This window comes from Ornithodoros turicata, chromosome 6 (assembly GCF_037126465.1).
Source record: "Ornithodoros turicata isolate Travis chromosome 6, ASM3712646v1, whole genome shotgun sequence".
Lineage (NCBI taxonomy): Eukaryota > Metazoa > Arthropoda > Arachnida > Ixodida > Argasidae > Ornithodoros > Ornithodoros turicata.
Genome location: NC_088206.1, coordinates 71,526,827 through 71,545,913, shown reverse-complemented (window position 1 = coordinate 71,545,913; position 19,087 = coordinate 71,526,827). Strand labels below are relative to the sequence as shown.

General features: G+C 45.3%; 1 protein-coding gene across 1 annotated transcript in view; it reads left to right on the top strand.

Moving 5' to 3' along the window:
• Positions 1 to 19,087, top strand: part of LOC135397288 (uncharacterized) — a 368,507-nt gene that overhangs the window by 172,696 nt on the left and 176,724 nt on the right. The window contains exon 6 of the mRNA XM_064628745.1: positions 7,773 to 7,815. Within this exon, the coding sequence (XP_064484815.1) occupies positions 7,773 to 7,815 (43 nt within the window). The remainder of the gene's footprint in view (positions 1 to 7,772; positions 7,816 to 19,087) is intronic.

The window sequence follows — 19,087 nt, the reverse complement described above, 5'->3', positions numbered from 1 at the left end:
TCGTGAAATATTGCTCCTTCCCGCGACTTTCGACGGAGTATATGGGAATTTATATGTTCACATAAATTACGTCCCTGTCGCTCTGCCCTGTTGCCTTCGAGAGCCGAGCGCAGTGACATAGAGAGACCGTTGTTGTTTTTCCTTTTATTGATGTCTCCTTGAAAACACGGCGAATAATCCAGCGGAAGCCAAACCAAGCCGAAGCAAAAACGACATTGAGTACACAACGCGAATCGTCTGCTATCAAACTTCGAGGAGCAAGCGGCGGTTTTCGCGGATGACGTATTTCGGCGAAACATGGCAATATTTCACGTGCTCTGCCGTTCTCTCTCTCTCTCTCTCTGTGTCCCCCGTCTTCTTGTGATCTTGCTCTTCAGCAACCGCGTCATTTATTGGTAAGGATGAGTCCAGGTCCCTTTTCTCCTTTATTTGTTTTGTGTGTCCGCAGATTTTCATGCGAGGAACCACGGTTGTATACTGCGGGAGGCTTAGAATTTATGGTCTTACTTGGTGATTCTTGAGAGTGGACCCTCGTTTATTGCTAACATGTGAAAGCAGACAATTTTTCTTAGGGTGGACTTTCTTCTCGTCTGCTTCCTAATTTTTTTTTCTTTCTGACCTGTCTAAGCATGACTGTGATTTGTCAGTGCTTCCGTCCGTTTTCATTTTGGAAAAGGAGCCGTTCTATAGTACACATAACTTAGCGTTTCTTTTTAAAAAAAAATAGTTTTTACGGGACAAAAAGCAAAGGAAAGGATATATGGCCTTTGAAGGGACGTGAATGTTTGACTCGCTCGAGCTTGGCTTCGTCGTCTGCTATGTTTTGTCCAAATATATATATATTTTTTAGAAAGCAGATGAGAAATTGCTGTTTTCGGAACGAAATGAAGTTTTGTGTACCCGGCGAAAGTGTCTCGGGGTCTAATGCACAGTTTGTTTGCGTGCGGTGATTTGTAACACCGTGTTTGTTGCTCTCCTCGTCCGTTTTACTGAAGTGTAGTTTCCGCAAAGAAAGTCGTCTGCATAATTATTCGCTTCCGGTGATGATGTTTACGATACGACTGCTAGGATTCCTTGTAGGAACAGAGTCGCTAGGAGGTTGCAGAGTGTGTACGGGACGCGCTTTTTGATTGGTGGCCATTGTGGACTCGCGGACGTTGGAAGATTTGCGTGAAATATATGTGAATACAAAGCGTTATGGTTCTTTCGGAGGTTGCGTAGTGGTTGTGTGTGCTGAGAGGGTGAGATTGCTGATGGCGCAGTCCTCGAAATAAATGGCCTGTGGACAAAATCATTGGCTCACACGTTGTGAGTGCGTCAGGAGGGGAGTGCAAGTGGAGTGTAATTGCTGGCGGAGCGAATTTTTATGTATTTATGACACGAGAAACACGATAAAGTAACACCCGCGTCACACGACAAACTGGGTGTCATTCCCAGCGAATGACAGTTACGTCGAATGGCATTCGTTTGTCTTGCATCGAGCTACACGAAGAAACAAAATGTCATTCGTAAATGATGTCAGTGTCGATAATTAAGACACCAGGGCCGAACGTATGAAGCATTATACAGGCACATTTGTTATATTTTTATTTCTTTCGCTCGAAACTAGCGAAGCATTAGATTAGATTAGATTTTTCAAAGTCCCTTAATTGGCTAAGTACCGCAGAAAGAAAACCAAGAAGACTATCTGCACCGCACTTTTGGCAGCGTGGCGACTGGGAACGAAGGTAGTTCTCCGAAAAAAAAAAAAAAAACATTCTTTAGCCTTCCCGCCTTATGTCAAAAGTTATCAAATTCGTGATCAAAATATTGGAGTGCAACTTTTCATTCGACTTTCATTTCTTCAAACGGGTTATCGTTGTTGTTTTTGCCACCTCTCTACTCCGAGGGTACGATGTCGGTGCGAGAGGAAAAAGCGAATGAGTTCCCCGAACACATTCGCTGGGCGAATATCATTCGCATGTATTGCCATTGCGAGACGACCACGACCATTAAAGTAGCACAGAAGTCGTTTTTAACACCCAGTTTTCTTCCTATAAAACTGTTAAGTTTGCCAGTAAGATGCACCATGCGAAGTAATTTACACCACAGAGTCATAATTATCGCAAAAATTGAATTTAAAATACGCCGCAAAAAGCGACCGTGCGCAACGGTGGTGAAGAGCAGTACCAGCGTGCGATCTGCCTGGAACCTCGCGCTGACGCTATAAGGAGAACGCTCGCTGATTGGCCTAGAGAAATGTTGTCTGCTACTCCGCTGTCGTCTGCTACTCGGCTGTTCGGGGTTCTGATAAAGCCTTTCTCCTTGTTCGGTAATGCTTCGGCCGCTCCTTCTATCCCCAATTCTCCGGGAAAACTGGCAAAACAGGTTTACGGCGGCAAAGGGACAATGCGCTGACCCCCACTGACCAGCAAACCAGAACGAGTCTCCTTATGCCGTCATCGGTGACGTGCCATCATACCTCCTCATCCTCGTTATAGCTGGAGTGGCGAGTTAAGGGTGAAGGCGCGGAGCTATGTTTATGTGAGTTTTTTTCTGGGAAACAAAGTTCACACATCAATACCTTTCGCGCTATTCGGTATTATGACACACACACTTTCATCAGATGTCTTAATCTGAATTTTTTTTGGATGGCCCTCTGTACTCCTCTAAGGGCGAGACACATGTACCAGGAGAAAATGCGCGACACGTCGTCCGATGAGTCGCGCACTTCAACGTTAATATAAGCACGTTAATATCAATAATGTTTATTGACAACCAACATGCTCTTCACCTTTAGCGATCGAATATTGTTCGCAGTCGCGGTATGCGTGCGGCTTTCCACCCTGGTACATCGGCCCTTACACCAATATTTTAAAACCTAGCGAGTTAACGTCGTCCAATTAATTAATTAGGCACAGTGAAGTAATACTGGGATATGCGACTGCTCACAACGCGTTCAGTTCGGTTTCATTGTCGTAAGGCGCTTCGTTCCCTCTTTCGAGAAATCTTGTTGCGTATGTAATTTGGGACGCCATGCAGAAAAGGAAACCTGACGGACTGCGAGGTTGAAATGTAGGTGCGGGCGAACACTGGAAGCAGAAAAGTAGGTTTCTGACTGCGGTGTCAACATTTTGGCAAGCACGGCTGCCTTCAGCATGACTTGTTGAAGTTCCTGTTCGGAAGTTCAGATCGTGCGACGCAACGTCCTGAATTCAGGGGGTCCCCAGATCCCAACCGGAGCCACCTTCCATCGTGAGTTCTTCCGCATCAATAGACAAAGCCTTGACTATGCTGGCAATGTGATCGATTCGGGAAAAGTTTGCCTGGCATTTTATTCGCATACGGCACCTGAGATAACTCTTTTGCGCCTGACCTCCATGGAAATTTTGCGCCCCCTTCACAAATTCAGGTGGTCTACAGTGACCCCTGCTGTAACCCCTTCCCCCGCCCCCGAGTTCCTGTTAATAAGGGAGAGAGAAGAAAAAAAAAAACGCAGGGACATTCAAACCGCTCCTACTCCAAAGTACAGGTAGTCTCGCGAAGTTCGACACGAGTAACGCGAAAACGTCAAACAAACGTAACGTAAAAAAAGAAAAAGAAAAGGGCAGAAGGGCGTATGTGGGCAGACAGGAAGCTAACTCAATTTCGGGTCTTTCGCGTACAGCACACAGTTTACGACAGAACGTATCTATCGGTGGCCGCCGGAGAATAAAGGAAAGATACGTTTGTTACAGGCCGTTGCTTCCGAAGTTAATGGAGGCCCATACACGTTGCGCTTTCTTATTGGTCGTTAGTGTCGTTTCAGTGTCCAGAGACAGGACGGGAATTAAGTGCGGTGGGCACCGCGCGTGTGGTCGGAGAGGAGGTTGGCGTTCTTATCCGCGCGCACATTTTTAGGGGGTTTGTTCTTTTGTGTGTCTGAAAGGTAGGACAAGACGGCTATATTAAAAGTTTTATTGAGCTTCTTCGCGTCTTCGATTAATGCTGCTAGGCGGAGTATCGTCGTTTTTGATGCGATTGTTATAGGATATGTGACTGAGAAAAAAAAGTGGCAAAGGGAACATGTCTTTTTTTTTAAATTCCGCGTTAGCGCCGCGAAGCAACTGAGGCTGCGAGCGGCCTACAGACGTGGACAGATGGGGAGAGGAGAGTAGGAATGAGTGGGGGACAGGGGGGGATTAGTATGCGTCCTGGGTCGACTTGATAGGGGAACTGTGCCGATATTCGTTTGGAAAGTCTGCCGCAAAACCCGGGGAAAACTTCGGACAGCACAGCCGGTGGTAGGATTCGAACCCACCACCAACGAACGAGGCTTATGTGCGTGTGTCCGTCCGTCCGTCCGTCTGTCTGTCCGCCCGTCCGTCCGTCCGTCCGTCCGTCCGTCTGTCGGTCTGTTCGTTCGTTCGTTCGTTCGTTCGTTCGTTTTCTGAGCTGAAGTTCTTGAGGCAGGGAAATGATAGTTGTGGAGATGGGTGTATCTTATTGAATTTGGAAGACTATACTGCTTTGTACTGTTTTTCACGCAGTGCGGTACCCTCCGCACTAGTCTCACTGCGATGCGTCCAGCGATACCGTTATGATACAAGTGCATAAGTATGAGTTCATAATAACTCAGAGAAGCAGATGAAAAACTCACGAGAGCGTGACGTTCAAACCAGGAAAGAATGAATAACAAAGTGGGCATAAACAACGAGGAATTAGTTGCTTGATTGAACATGAGCATGTCTCAGTGTAGAACGGGTGATGTACTTTCGATGTCGCTCCCTTTTCGTTGCTGGGTTCTTACTCATTTGCCTCCTCACTTTCGACGTAATGTGTCAAAATTTAGAGCTATTTATTCATTGCCTCTATCTCGAATACATGTATATGTTGCAATTGTAAAGTCCACAAACCAACGCCTTGAATGCTGTACCTTGCTAACTGTAGAAACTTTCGAGGTCAAACCGCACCTCATGCCCAAAATGTTTGTTAGATTACGCATCGATCAGGTTGGTGAGGAAAGCAGATAGCACAAAAAATCTTTCTGAAATCGTTCCATTACGAACAGTGAATATATGTATGCCTTCGGGCAACGCGTGAAAAGCACGATCGTTGGTTATGCTTCACTGCAGAGTCCAGCTGTTCAGCAGGCAAAGCACGCTTTACAGGCGTGTAGCGCTTTTGTCTAATGCGGGCTACTTCTGGAGAAGCGTGACAAAACCTTCATATATTCAAGATTCACTTTTTCTTCCAGAACTGAGCTGAGTCCCCAATTTGCAATGTGACCATATTTGCAATTGACCATGTGGCTCATATTATAAAAAGAGCCAGCGCTAGACTTAACGGGTTTACGATATTAATTGCAAATATTAATAAAAATGCGCCGGTGGTTTAAATGAGAAGTTGCAGAGCAAACCCCGCAGGTTTCTAATCCGCAAATATTTTGAACCGCAGCGAGCTCGTATACGATGCACTATGAAAGATGCAAAAACGCAAAATCTCCGTGTGACCTCCGGAGTTCCGTTTTAGACGCCGCCACTTTTCGTGTACCTCTTCACTGGGTCCTCTTCCACGTCCATACGAGACGTGAGGTCGTGTCCCCTCTAAATGCGTTACGTAAAACAAACTTATACTACGTAAATGTATTATATGGGTGCTATCTAATGCCGCCGCCATTTGTGATAGCGTCTCCTTCTATAAAATCGTAACTAATCCCATTAACCGCATCTGTTTGTTCCTTTCCGTGTACATGTCATGTCATCTCACTCGTGTGCTTCATTTTACGTACCCTGTTATTGTGACCTCCGCGCTTTATACCAAATAATGAACGCCTTCAATGAGACTGCGAGAAAACCATAGTTGTATATTTTTGTCGTCACGAGGGCTGCTTTCAAGTCTTCTCTGCAGGTTTCTTGAGGTCAATTATTACGTTCCAAGGTTGCTTTGTTTATATCTGTTTCATTCCTGTTTTTTTTTTTCCTTTCAGTGCTGTGCACAGTATGTAGACGTACTGCTTGCGACATACTTCTCTGAAATCTTCAGTCAGCGGTTCAATAACCGCTATTGGATTTTTTCGAAGGGGCTGTTCCAAAATCGTGTCTGAAGATAGGCCGTATGCCACAGGATTGTATTAGTCGGGAGAAATAATCTTACAACCGCTAGAGGTATCAGATAGGATGAGCCACGAGCCGTCGGCTTCTGAAAAAGTATGTCGCAAACAGTACGTCGTTCGTGGTCACACGGAAATAAATGCTCGAAATATATTCGGCAAGAACAAAATGCGGGCGTACGCAGCGAGGCGTGATTGCTAAGCCCAACTCGCGGAACATTTCTGATTGATTGATTGATTGATTTTAAAAGAAAAAAATGGAGATGGTAGTCTCGAGCCACTCGGGACTGGCTACTCCAGGACGCGTTATTAATAAAAGAAAGGGAAACTACACTAACCTCGACGCTTTGAAACGCTTTGAAAGAATAAATGAGAACATCATCACCGAGCGGAACATTTCTACCAGTGACCTTGTCAGTCATTCGCTGACACACCATCACACTAAACAGTAAACACTTCCACCCCACCCCACTTGAAAAACGCAATTCGGAACCCTATGTGAGTCACCCTACGTGACTGCCTTCTCCAACGACGTCGATGAAGTGTCGACCATTGAATTCATCCAGGGCGACACTCGGGGCTCCATTATCGCGAGAATAAACCCAGTGGCGATGCGGGCAACGGGGGCTGTACAAATATTTACCGTGACCGTGCCGTTTGTAAAACATGACTTGCGCTTCTTTCGTCCCTCGACGAAGACTCGAGAGGCACCGATGAGGAGATTAAAGGAGCCCCCTTTTTTTACGGGAGCTCGCATTTCTATCTTGTGTTTGTCCACTCCGTGCTGTATCTGCTCAAACAGAGAGAAACAACGAGGTTGGTGCATTGTGAAACGTCGTAAAAGATACCTCCTCTCCAATCCTCGACTGACCCGAGAAAAAACAAAAACAGAAAAAAAAAAAACACAAAACGGCATCGCTGGCGTTAGAAAGACGCGGAGGGAAAGATATATGTGTGTATAAATAAAGAGAGCGGCTCGTTTATGGTGTCCGGGAGTGCTGATACAGCGTCTTCGGTGCTGGATGTGCTGGGGTGGGGTCTATAGATGGGGCATAAAATTTGAATTGTATTGATTTTTTTCTTGTTATAAGTATAGACTTTGCAACGATGCGTGCGGCAGTGGGCAGGAGCGAGTGACGGTTAGCGAAGTAACTTGGGTAGAGGATGAATCAACAGTTCGGACAACAACTTCAGCCTCGGCAATATCCAAATTGCAGTGATTTCCAGGGATGGAACCCACACCTCTGTAGTTACACGCGTGAATGTGAAAGTCGGTGAGGAAAAAAAAAATGTATGAGAGAATGTGACCCGAATGAACGTGCGTCCCTGTCATTCTGAACGAGGCCTTGGTATGTTAACGTGAGCACAATGGTAGCACACTGAATGGCGACCAGAGAGGTGTGTGTTCGGATCAGGCCACAGGCAGTCGCTGAGCTCTCATCTGTGCGAGAACTTGTCCATTTGTCCATACTAGCGCGTGAAGTGGAAGGACGATTATGACGATGACGATGACCATGCTTATCCCGTCTCACAGATTTTGCAATTGTATTGACCGTTCTTGTGGTGATTGGCGCTGTAATCATTGCACTGTTACAGCGTTACAAGTGCAACGATACCTGCTCTTGTAATTGTCTCAATTAAGTATTATCGATCATTGCCGTTGTAATGTATGGAACCTGATTGGTTTATTTATTTTTTACAGTTACTGGACCCAACAATTACTCGTATAGGCCTGTGTTTGGAAGGTACGTTTTTTTTTTTACTATGGCACCTAGAGTATGCGTGGTGAGCTTCGTATTTGAGGATAGCGGTGTTAGAAGAAAACAGTATGGGAGGTGTAGATTCCGTGAAGAACACAGCCGCCTGATCCAAAGCTTAATTAAGTGCATAACTTTTACAATGTAGTGAAAGCAGTGAGGATCCAGGCAGCACAACATCTTGGCCCAATATTGGCAATGTCGGCTCCATATTGTTCCAATATTGTGCCAGTATTGCCAATATTGTTGCAATATTGGGCTAGTATTGCCAATATTGGACCAAGATTGCGCCAATATTGGTCCATTATTTGGCCGAGATGTTGTGCTGCTTGAGGTCATTGTCAACATCGTCTTGCGGCCGTGCTAATAATCGTTGCTCATCGAGATGTCTGCCTGCCATTATGGCGGCGTCCTCCCCTGTGAGGGAGGTGGTCAATACGCGTCCCAGGCGCACTTCATGGGGTATTTCATCCGAGGTAACTCGCCAGAACGTTACATGACGCTATTCTCGTTCTCACCGCGTACCAGGTACAGAAGCGTGTCCCTTTTCTTTCGCTCAGCCACTCTCTTATCTTTCATTTTCATCCTTCGAGCCGCTTTCCATATTACGTCTTATTGGCGTCCCTGTTATATAGATTTCCCTTTTCTCAATGCCATTACGACTTCGCATTGTGCTAGCTGAGGATTTACATTTAGCGTAATGTTTATGAAAAATTGTCAACAATTCGCTCTCCGCTTTACTTTGCGTTACATTTATAGCCTTTAAATGGCGATATCTCCAAATACTTTTGAGCCTTCCAGCTCTTCCAATTCTTTCTTTTACTTCTTTTTTTTTTAAAAAGTGCTTACATCACATCTCTCTCTCTCTCTCTTTCTCCCGCAGTACGTGAAGTTCGTTCCACACGCTTCCCTCTCTCTCTCTTCATTTCCGCACCTTCAAACAGCGTGCCTCCCCTCTTCCCTTTCTCTCTCTCACCATCCTTTCTACGCATCCCTCCCCTCTCCCCCCCCCCCCCATTACGCTTACATAATCGCCTCGAGTGCAACGCTAATTTATGGCCGGGCGTCAGAACCAGGTTGCACACAAATCTCTCGGTATATAGTTTCTCGACCGTACAGCGCCGTGGTTTCTCGTCCCCCCACCCCTCCCCCCCATCCCGAATTACGCCTCTCTGGGTCTGTACGCTACCGTGGACTCTCCTCTCATTTCTCGCTTCAGCTGAGCGAAATATTTGGCCCGACCATTTCAACGAGTGGAAACCTTGGGTTCCGCCATTTTCTGCCACCGAGCTCTGCAGATCGAACGCCATTTTCTGTCTTACTCTATCCTCTTGATTCTTTTTTTTTTTAAGTTGTAATATATAGCTCTCCGTCTTTACAGCCAAGGAAGAGAGAGCTTATTTCTGTGCGTTCTTTTCTTTTCTTTTTTTTCCTCATGGTTCCGTTGTGTGTGATAGAAGCGATAGCGGGAAATATAAAATTATGGTGTATCTTGTGGAGCTGTAACGGTTAGTCTAAATTATATAGCGCTATTAACCGGTGGAGAAATGTGAGCAACTTCGATTCCTGGCTTTTTCGTGTACGATAAAAAAAAAAGGGAAAGACAGAGTGCGAGAAAGAAGTAATAATATAAAGGAGCTCTTCAAAGCTTCTGTGGTTGGTGGTGAAAGCTCGTGAGATGTTACTGCCTCGTCAAATTAAGTCACGAACGGATGAGTGCTCGAAATAGAACTTTAAGCTCGAATGTTTAGTATAGAGATACCCCTGAGTCAAGTTCCTCCCAAAATACAGCTGTCGGAATACTTTAAATTTGTTTTATGTTGTTTTCATCACTTAGCGCTTCTCCACATGGAGTCTCTCCGTGGACAGTGCTGAATGTGACGTCACGAGTGTGGGTTTTCACCCGCTTCCTGCTGCTGACATCACCAGTGTGGTGGTTTCAATGTCTACACGTGCTCCCATGTCCGTTGGGTATCATACCTTGCAAAGCCCGTGTTTTGTGACAATTTTTCTCCAACTGGTGGTTACAAGATTTATCCAAAGCATTAATCGATTTCATGTTAATAATTCAGTTATAATTTCAGTTTTTGAACGGCGCGATGCCAATATGAGAAACACAGCGTAAAAGTAAAGTCATAAAAGCGAACGAGACACGAAGCGACAAGAAAAGGCATTTTAGGAGAAAATATATCGATAAGCGTAGGAAGAAGACACTTGGTTGACAGTATTCGTGTCTGCTTTGAACGAGCCCTGAGGTGATCCCCAATTTCTTTTTTTTTTTTTTTCTGGCTGCTGTGAAAAGACGCAGTGCGCAGGTGATCTGCAGCGCTGTTACGCATACTTTTCAAAAATCCTCGCTCTCTTGGAAAGAGCGAATCGCAGAATGACGAAAGGAGGGAGGTACGTCGTGACGTAGCTTCTTCCCCTGACATGTGACTCGTGATGTAGAACACGTGACAAAGAAGAAAGGAAAGGGAACTATTCGACGTCACACGAGGATCGTGTCCGCGGCTGCGTTCTCGGACTGTTTTTGTAAGTTTGATTGGACAGTGACAATACGGCGAGAATGTTATGACAATACACCGAGAATATTTGGACAAGTTTGATTGGGCAGCGAGAATACAGCGAGAATATTTTGACAATACACCGAGAATATTTGAAAATATGTTGACAAGTTTGATTGAGCCGTGACAGTACAGAGAGAATATGTTGACAAGTTTGATTCGGCAGTGACAATACAGCGAGAATGTTATGACAAGTTTGATTGGGCAGCGACAATACAGCGAAAATATTTTAAGAATACAGCAAGAATATTTGACAATATGTTGCCAAGTTTGATTGGGCAGTGACAATACAGCGAGAACATTTTGACAAGTTTGATTCGGCAGTGACAATACGGCGAGCATATTTTGACAATACAGCGAGAATGTTTTGCGTGGTGACGCCTGGTTTGAGAGCATGACGAATAAGACATGGTTTCTAGCCATGCTATCCTAAATGCCATGCTGGGGTTCTGAGCAAGAGCTCCGGCATCCGCCTTCATCGTCTGCATATAACAAGATGCACCGTGCCGAGGAACCGTAACCAGCACGCTATCCTTATTACGTGCCTAGCCTGTGCTAAGAAAAAAGAGGATAAAAAAGTGTAAACCGATGAATTGCATAGTAGAATAGTTGTACAGTAGCTGACATTTCCTCTGTTCTCTTTTCTTTCTATTAAACATATACCCCCCCCCCCTCGAACGTCTTTCTTTTCCCACGTCTTTCGTACTTCTTCCGAATACCTCGCATCTCAACCCGTTTGCGAGGGCAGCGTGCTAGATTCGAGGAACGCACCTCTGAGGTACACGATATCCCTCCAGAACGGAACGAACTCACAGCATGGGTGAAAGGCGCTCAACGATCAATACTAGAAGCACTACTGACAGGTGTTTGCGACAACCGCCTCTCTCCAGTCAATAACCGCGATATAAAAAAAAAAAACACGAGAAAGAGAGAATCCATATAAAAAAACAACAACAAGGATTACAGCGGCATCTCGAAGAAACGAGCTCATTAACGAAGTTAGGAGCGCGGAGAAGATAATGTACTCTCGCTTGCTGACCTTACCACAGCGAAAAAGAAAAAAAAAAAAAAAGAAAAAACGTACATAGCCGCATTTCTTCTTTTAAGTACACCGGTGCTTTGTTTATTATCTGCCGAAAAACGTGCAAACGCTCTAAAACGCTACACATGCAACACTTTCCCAAGCGGCGACTGCTTAAAAGGACTTTGGGCTCTTCTGTTTAAGCAGACGACACGTGTCGTCTGCATTGCTTATGAAACAGAAACGCATAATCGCAGAACCATTAGCCCGCTTTGAATTGCCAACATCTACGACACCCCTACTATAAAAAGCAAATTAAAAATTAGCGAAACATTAGGGACTGCGCCATGTTCAGCTTCATTAGTGGTGTTCTCACTTTCGGAAAACTGGAACGCAGAAACTCATACACGTTTTTGAATAATTGCTATGCGCTATTACAAATTTAGATACCGTTCTAGACACATTCAACGCAGCTTTTAAGAACGCTTATGAGGTTATTTCGAAACGGCCTTAGCGTACGAACGCGTTACTATTCATGCAGACGACAAACGTCGTCTGCAATTTGTGAAGCAGAAAGACTTGCTTCACAGGGCAAGCTACACTTAGCTGTTATCCATGTGCTGGTTAATGTTACACGCTTCTTACGAAATGTGGTAAATTAGAGAAGAAGAGGACACTGAAAGATGCACGATGTCGATTTTAATTAGTACAGCTCCTTTTAAAAGAATGTCCTGAATTACATTCGAACAATTTTCCTATTTTATTCCCACACGTCGTCTGCATAATTTATGAAGCAGAAGCACTCTGTAGATAGAAAAGTTAGACGTTTTGGAGCATCTACATCTGCAAGCTTTTCATCAAAGAACGTAAGAGAGCTGTTAAAACATTAAAGACATATGACTCCGATATAATTATTGTCGTCATGTGTGCCGGGCGTCATTTTGAATAAAAGCTGGAACGAACTGTTACGGAAGAAATAATGGAAGGCACTACAAGTAGAACAAAACAGTAAAACAAATATGGACCCCACAATGCTGTCGTTCTAGAAGCACTTATGAAGCTAACAGATAAAACCCGAAAGGGAAAAGCTCGTAGCATTAACAGTTCATAAGGCAGTTTCATTTCCTCTTCGGTCGTATCTCGTTTCCGCTTCCTGAACAGCGCACTCTCGAGACGTCATTCGGTCGTAGCAGAAACAACCAGTGCACTTCGTCTGCGTCCCGTGAAAGGAAGGAAAGATAAATATATGTGCAATAAAATTAAGTAAAATGAGAAAGACACAAAGAATCCTTGGCACTCACGTACCTAATTAATCACCGAGACGTCCGTCTCTTGCTCTTTCATCTTTTCCTTCTGTCGCGTTTCCTTTAGAGGGCGCTGTTTCTGTTAATCTGCGCACACGTTCGTTCCGAATCACGTTTTGTTTGTTCATTGTTCGACACAAGTTTTACACTATGACATGCTTCTGTCGGGCTGTTATTGTATTGACCTGGTTTAGTGCAGGTTACAGTACACGGTTTTGTAACGGAAACGCATTCTAATAATGAGCTTGATGAAGGTTCGTGAGGCATCGTAAGAAATGTCGATGGCACGTCAGACGTAGATTTTCTCGGCAGTATTTTTTCCCCTTCGTAACGGAAAAGAAACAAAGAAAGCAAAAGCACTTTACGACTTCTACATTGAAAATGCCTAATTCCGCTTTTTTTTTTAAATTTAAGGTACAGAGCTCCTCTCACGTTTGAAGTAAAGGAACACTTCTAAAAGAAACTCAGGGAGAACGAAGGTTCGAATACAGTATGAAAGTATGAGAATCCGAAAATCACAAAGTCACGAAAGTCGGAGCATGACAAGGTTTCGTAATGTTTGCTTCGCCGCTAGCACACGGTTTATGCGGCAGAGTGCGCTTTACAGGAACCGCGCTATACTCGTCAGCTTAACTTTAGCAGCGTCGCTTTGGTAATGGATTGAATCAGCTTCCAAATGGATATTTTAAGGAGTTTAATTATTATACATCGCTTACATCTAATTGGTTCAAACCTGGAACTACGGTACATCTACGACCGGTACAGATTAATACAGGTAAGATTTCGTCTCCTTTCACTGTCCTCTACTGATGTACACTGCTTCTGTACTCTTCTAACGTGTCCTGTGTGCTCTTCGACTGTTTCAGTGCACGTTGCATAGCCCTCAAGTGGGCAAACTGAACTTCACACACTCAACACTGTGGCGTCGCTTATGGTAATTGTTATTCCGCGATGTAAAATCCAGAAGTAGTCGTAATAATAATAATAACAATAGTAATATAGTTTATTCTAATAATATTATTATAACATGATAAATGTTGTATAATAATAATTATTATTATTGTTCATCTGTTGCACTAGTATTTATGGTTATTTTGACTAAACATTGTCTACTACTAGCTGAATACTACTAGCTAGCCGACTTAGGCGGCCCATCTTTTCTTTTCCTCTGATTCCTGTTCTGAGGAGAAATGAAATGAATTTGAATAATACGAAGCGTAACATCCCATACAATGCACTGAAGACTCCCACTTCGAAACAGTATTCCGCAAGCACACCGACTCTTCGGAATATGTAGAATCGCAGCAGCGTCCGAAGTTGCCGCAATCTCGCTTACCCATTTGATAATGTTGGACGAGCCTCCTCAGGCTAAGCCTCCCTAAGTTTTGAGCCAGCGGAGCTCCCGTTTAGTGTTGTTAGAGGACCAAAGATATCGTCGCGTACCTGCTCCGAAATTAAAGCCAATATGCCGCGTTACGATTTGCGCAAGGATTTACGCGCGGTACCAACTCCATACCCAATTAGGTTCTGTTTGAATTGGAGCCACGGATGAATGTCAAAGCCCACAAGCAATGCGATTGCAGGTGGGCGTATTAACCATTCCAGCTGTCAGAATTGCTGAGAATGGGAGCTCGGGACGAAGGTACGGGTGTATATGGGTGTTCGCGACGGAGCTCGCACTTTCGGGAGGGGTGTTAGCTATAGGGGATTGCTGTTGGATTTAGAAGTTGGGCACGAGGATCAAATGTGAGTGTGAAATCATCCAGGGAGTGTTGAGGGGGGTGATGTTGTGAAGTGTCGGTTGCCGTTTGAGTTGGCAGGATTTTTGCCCTGACGGGCTCAGCGACGCGGGCTGGATTAGCCGTTGCGGCAGAGTGATGGGAGATGTATTGTGTTTGGCATTCGGCTTGTTTGTTAGAGCTGCCTGGTTGGGTCTGACGAAATCTTGCTAATTATGGATATGGCATCGGCTAGGGGAGTGGATTTTGATCCGGACTGAGCAAGCGGAGCTGCAGGGTGACCTGTGCACGACGTAGATTCGTTCATCTTGTAATATCGGTAAAGGCTTTACAGCGAGAGCTTTAACGAAAGAAAGAGAGGACTCCGACTTAACGTAACAAATAACAACTTTAAGCAGACGTTTCGCCTGTCATACGACGGGCATCATCAGTGCAAGACTGAGCGGGAGAGCCAACAACCAGTCGCTACTTAAGGAGGTGACAGTATTGTTCGGGAAGGGGGCCACGGTTTTTGTTACAATGCAAGGGATCAGCGCGTATGTGCCACGATTCCAGGAGCTTCCTCGGTCCCCATCTTTGCTCGCGTGCCAAGGTCACCGCGTTATCGTAGTCGAAACAATGCCCAGTGTTCCAAGAATGCTCGCTGAGTTCGGTCTTAAGTCGCGTGGCACGTGTGGCGTTCCGGACGTCGCTCTTGTGTTCTTTTATGCTTAAAGTTGTTATTTGTTACGTTAAGTCGGAGTCCTCTCTTTCTTTCGTTATGTCATCTCCCGGCTTTTGGAGTATTTTCGCAGCGAGAGCTTTGTAGGGCAAAGCACCGCGTAGTAGCTTTATAAGGCCACGTGACCAAAAGCATCTACCGCTAACCGTCCTGTAAAACTGTCCCGTTTAAACGCGTTTGGTACCATGCTTCCTGTATCCGGTACACGGTGCAGTTACCTACCAGAGAGAACGAATTTTAACCGCAACATGGAGCAAAAATTAAATAAGGAGCATAATTATGGTGTCACGTATGACATACCTGCAAAAAGAAAATTCCGCGGAAATGGTCAAGGATGTAGCCATATTTGAAAATTCAAAACTACGTTAATATTTGACAGAAAGACTCAAGGCAGAAATAGAACTTGCTGGAAGTGGTAGGAGCACTATAGAGTGAACACAACTACGAAGGAATGCTACAACTACAGGTGCAAGCGCAAGTTACTAGTGCAGGTGGAAGTATAAGTGCAAGGAGAATGTATAGGTACAGGCATATAGCCAGGTACATCAATTAAGGATCCTTATCTTTTTGCACCTGAACCTCATTTTCATTGGAGGTAAAATGAACACCGTACAAATACGGAGGAAAAATACAGGTACAGATACAAGTGCACGGCACGTTTCAAATACACCCACAAGATGCAAGGTACGTTCAGAAGTACCAGCCGGCCCCGCAACTTTGTCCTCCATGCACCACACGAACGTAAAAAAACAAACAAACAAAAAACTTTTGTCCCATGAAACCGTGTCGGCTTTTACACCCTGCTGGTCGAACCGACACAGACACACACGCCCCGTGATTCGATAAGCCGCGTCTCCAGCTCTTGCGCCCCACGATAAGCGTGCTGCCCGATAACCGTACCCTCGAACCTCCACTTCTTTGTTCTTCCCTCTCTCCCTTATTCTATCAGTGTGTACCTCCACACTTTGGCTCGCTACTCCAGCCCTGCAGAAATAATTGGCGGCGCAGGATGAAGTGGACGCTGTGTTGTCTTGGCTTATGAGTCTAACCACTCTGGTCGCCAGTCATCCCTCGCGTATTAAGGGTACACTAATACAGGAAGGAGTTACGAGTGCCATCTGGCATAGTGCCATTCAAGCAGCGGTTGCTAACGGCCGCTCGTCGAGAGATAGGAAGCCTGATTGCCGTCAGTCTTGCGGTTTACTAAAGGGCCGATGGGATATGTACTCAGTGTACTGTGTGATGTATGGAGATGGCACGAGGGAGACCCACGTGGGTGTCGTCTTCCCCTCCAAACGACCTTTCTTTGATGAGCCGTCACAGATGTGTGTGTGTGTGTGTGTGTTTGTTATGCGAGCATGCTTGTAGGGGATTTTGCGTGTCGCGGGATTTTTTTTTTTTTTCGTTTGTAGCGGTGAAAGCACTGCGCTGTGCTCGTTTCGCTCGTTGGATCGCGCGCGTGTGTATGTTATGGACGTACAGAATACGCGTTAACAATAATTAAATAATATACGCGTTTATACGCGCGTGCGAATACAATCACTCCCTTCATTAAATGCGATAAATACGTACTCTTTACATAACAAGATACGATGGGTAGGTTTATTGTGTAGGACAGCTCTGTATAGCGGACAACTGGTTCGCAACTGAAAAAAAAAAAACATTTATTAATAGCGTAGCAGTCGCAAAATAGGACAAAAATAAATTAGTGATAATACGCGGTAATTGGGTCATTGTGGAGTGTGGACTGCTATTCTTTTAGAATCATTTGGGCAGGAAATAAAAATATTTCCACGTCCCCGTGTGGTTTTCTTGATAATGCATAATTAGCATAATTTCATTCATAATTTCTTCATAATTGCGTCAGTACAAACTTCAGAAAATACAAGGTGAAAACCGCTGCACGCACCGCTCTTCGCTTTTTTAGGTTTTACGGAGCGCCCTTTCACGATTGTGCCCTCCGTGAGACAAGGCAGTGCACTGCTTTCTACCTTATGTTTCGGCAAGCCGTAGAGCAGTGAGAACTCACTTTCACGAACTCATTGTCAGATACACGCGCAGCACAAGATTCAAAACGAAAACACACAAGGTCACGAAACGCCCACGGAAAATGGCTCCACGGCAAACCACGCCGAGCCAGAACGAAGCAGGCAGGAGCTGAGTTTTTTCCGAAGCCATTGTTTACGGAAGTGCCCGTAGCGTTACTAAAGAGAAACGGAAGGTGATAAGAAAGAATCAGGGAGGCAGTGGGAGAGACGAAGATATTACGGGTGAGAGGGAGCGGTGAGAATAAAGGTTGCTTATACTCGAACCTTGAGAGCTGAACTGAACTGATCCATTTTCGAGAAATATAGGGCGGAAGGCTATAAAGAAGAAAGAGAAGAATCGGAGGAAGCAGAGAATGGAAATAAGAATAAGACGTCGAAAGAATAGAAAGGAAAAAAAAATAGGATGGAGGAAAACGTGGAACGTAAATGACGGGGCACACTTATTATGTGGGCCATGAATGGTAACCCAGTTTGAAGCTCGAACCATAAATCATTCCGGGAAACGAGAGCGTGCGAAGAGGGAGGAGGAGGAGGGGAGTGTGAGGGAGCATTAAGGAAAACAACGGGTGGGAAAAGGAAAGGGAGACTGGGCCCGATAGTATGTATTTGGAAGGGCGCGCAAAGAGGAAATTTTGTGAAGATTCGGGGGAAAGCTGCGTGCGTCGGGGGGGAGGGGGCGAGCATGAAGTATACGCCATTTAGGGATCAAAGTGGGCGTGTGTGTGTGTGTTGTGCGATGGTCCGGGGAAAGGGATATTGGGGAAGGAGAGAGAAGATGGGGACGAAGGAAAAGGAGAAACGCGAGAAAACAAGACGGGGAGAACGCTTTGGCACAGAGCTCTTGAACCGCTTGGGGTAGAACGTATGGGACGTGCTGGTGAAGCCGTATTGCCGAGCCCACTGCCTATCGCTGTGGTGACGCGCTGTTCCGGGGGAATCGTGCATCCCGGGTCGACTTCACAGGGAACTGTGTGGGGACGTTTACTTACACGTTTACGGTTACGACGTCTGAGGAACGTCCAGGGAAAGCACCCGTACAGCACAGTCGGTGCGAGAATTCGAACCCGGGCACCTCGAGGTCCCACCCATAGAGGGCGATCACGTTTAAGAAAGTTCGAAATATAGGCACGAAATGGGGGAGGCTACGTGTGCGACTGGTCAATACAATGCTGGTATGTGTGACGTAGCCTCGTTGAAGTCATGGTAATGCGTTTGCGAAATAGGTATGTCAAATGTGCGAGAGGCGTATGACCAAGCTGAAGAAGGTAGCGTCCGTGAACTGGTAGCTGTGCAATAATTTTTTTTTAATGTGTGATACAATTTTTACCAGCTTTCTTAGTTGCGTGTGAATGCGCTAAGGTAAGGAAGAGACGAGAAGGAATCGAGCTTCTAATTTAGAAATTATTTACCTCAGCAGACTTGAAAAAAAAATTTTTTTTTTTTGTCAGATAGCGAGTGCGTACTGCGTCTGCCATCCCGGAATAATTTCTTGCCATACGAATGCGCATATCTTCCAAGAAAGGATTTCAGTTCCGACTGTCGTTCTCTTCATGTCTTTCGTTCATGCCTGACTGTCGCTGTAACTTCTTAAGCGGGATGCGCGTACGACGTTTTCTCGACGCAGATACGCGGAGCTTTGAGGTCGTGACGTCACTTCCGATGCAGAAACGTCGGGACCCCCCGCAAACGGAGTTCTCCCGGCGCAGCCTAGGAGCCGGCGCAAAGTTTGTACTCGCGGCCCCTGGCGGCATTTCTCGTCACGAGTAAGAGCAATTATAGGCTGGCATAACATACGCGACAGATATCACTTGAAAAACATGCAGTATAACTTTGTATAAATACAATATCTGGTAACCAAAAGCA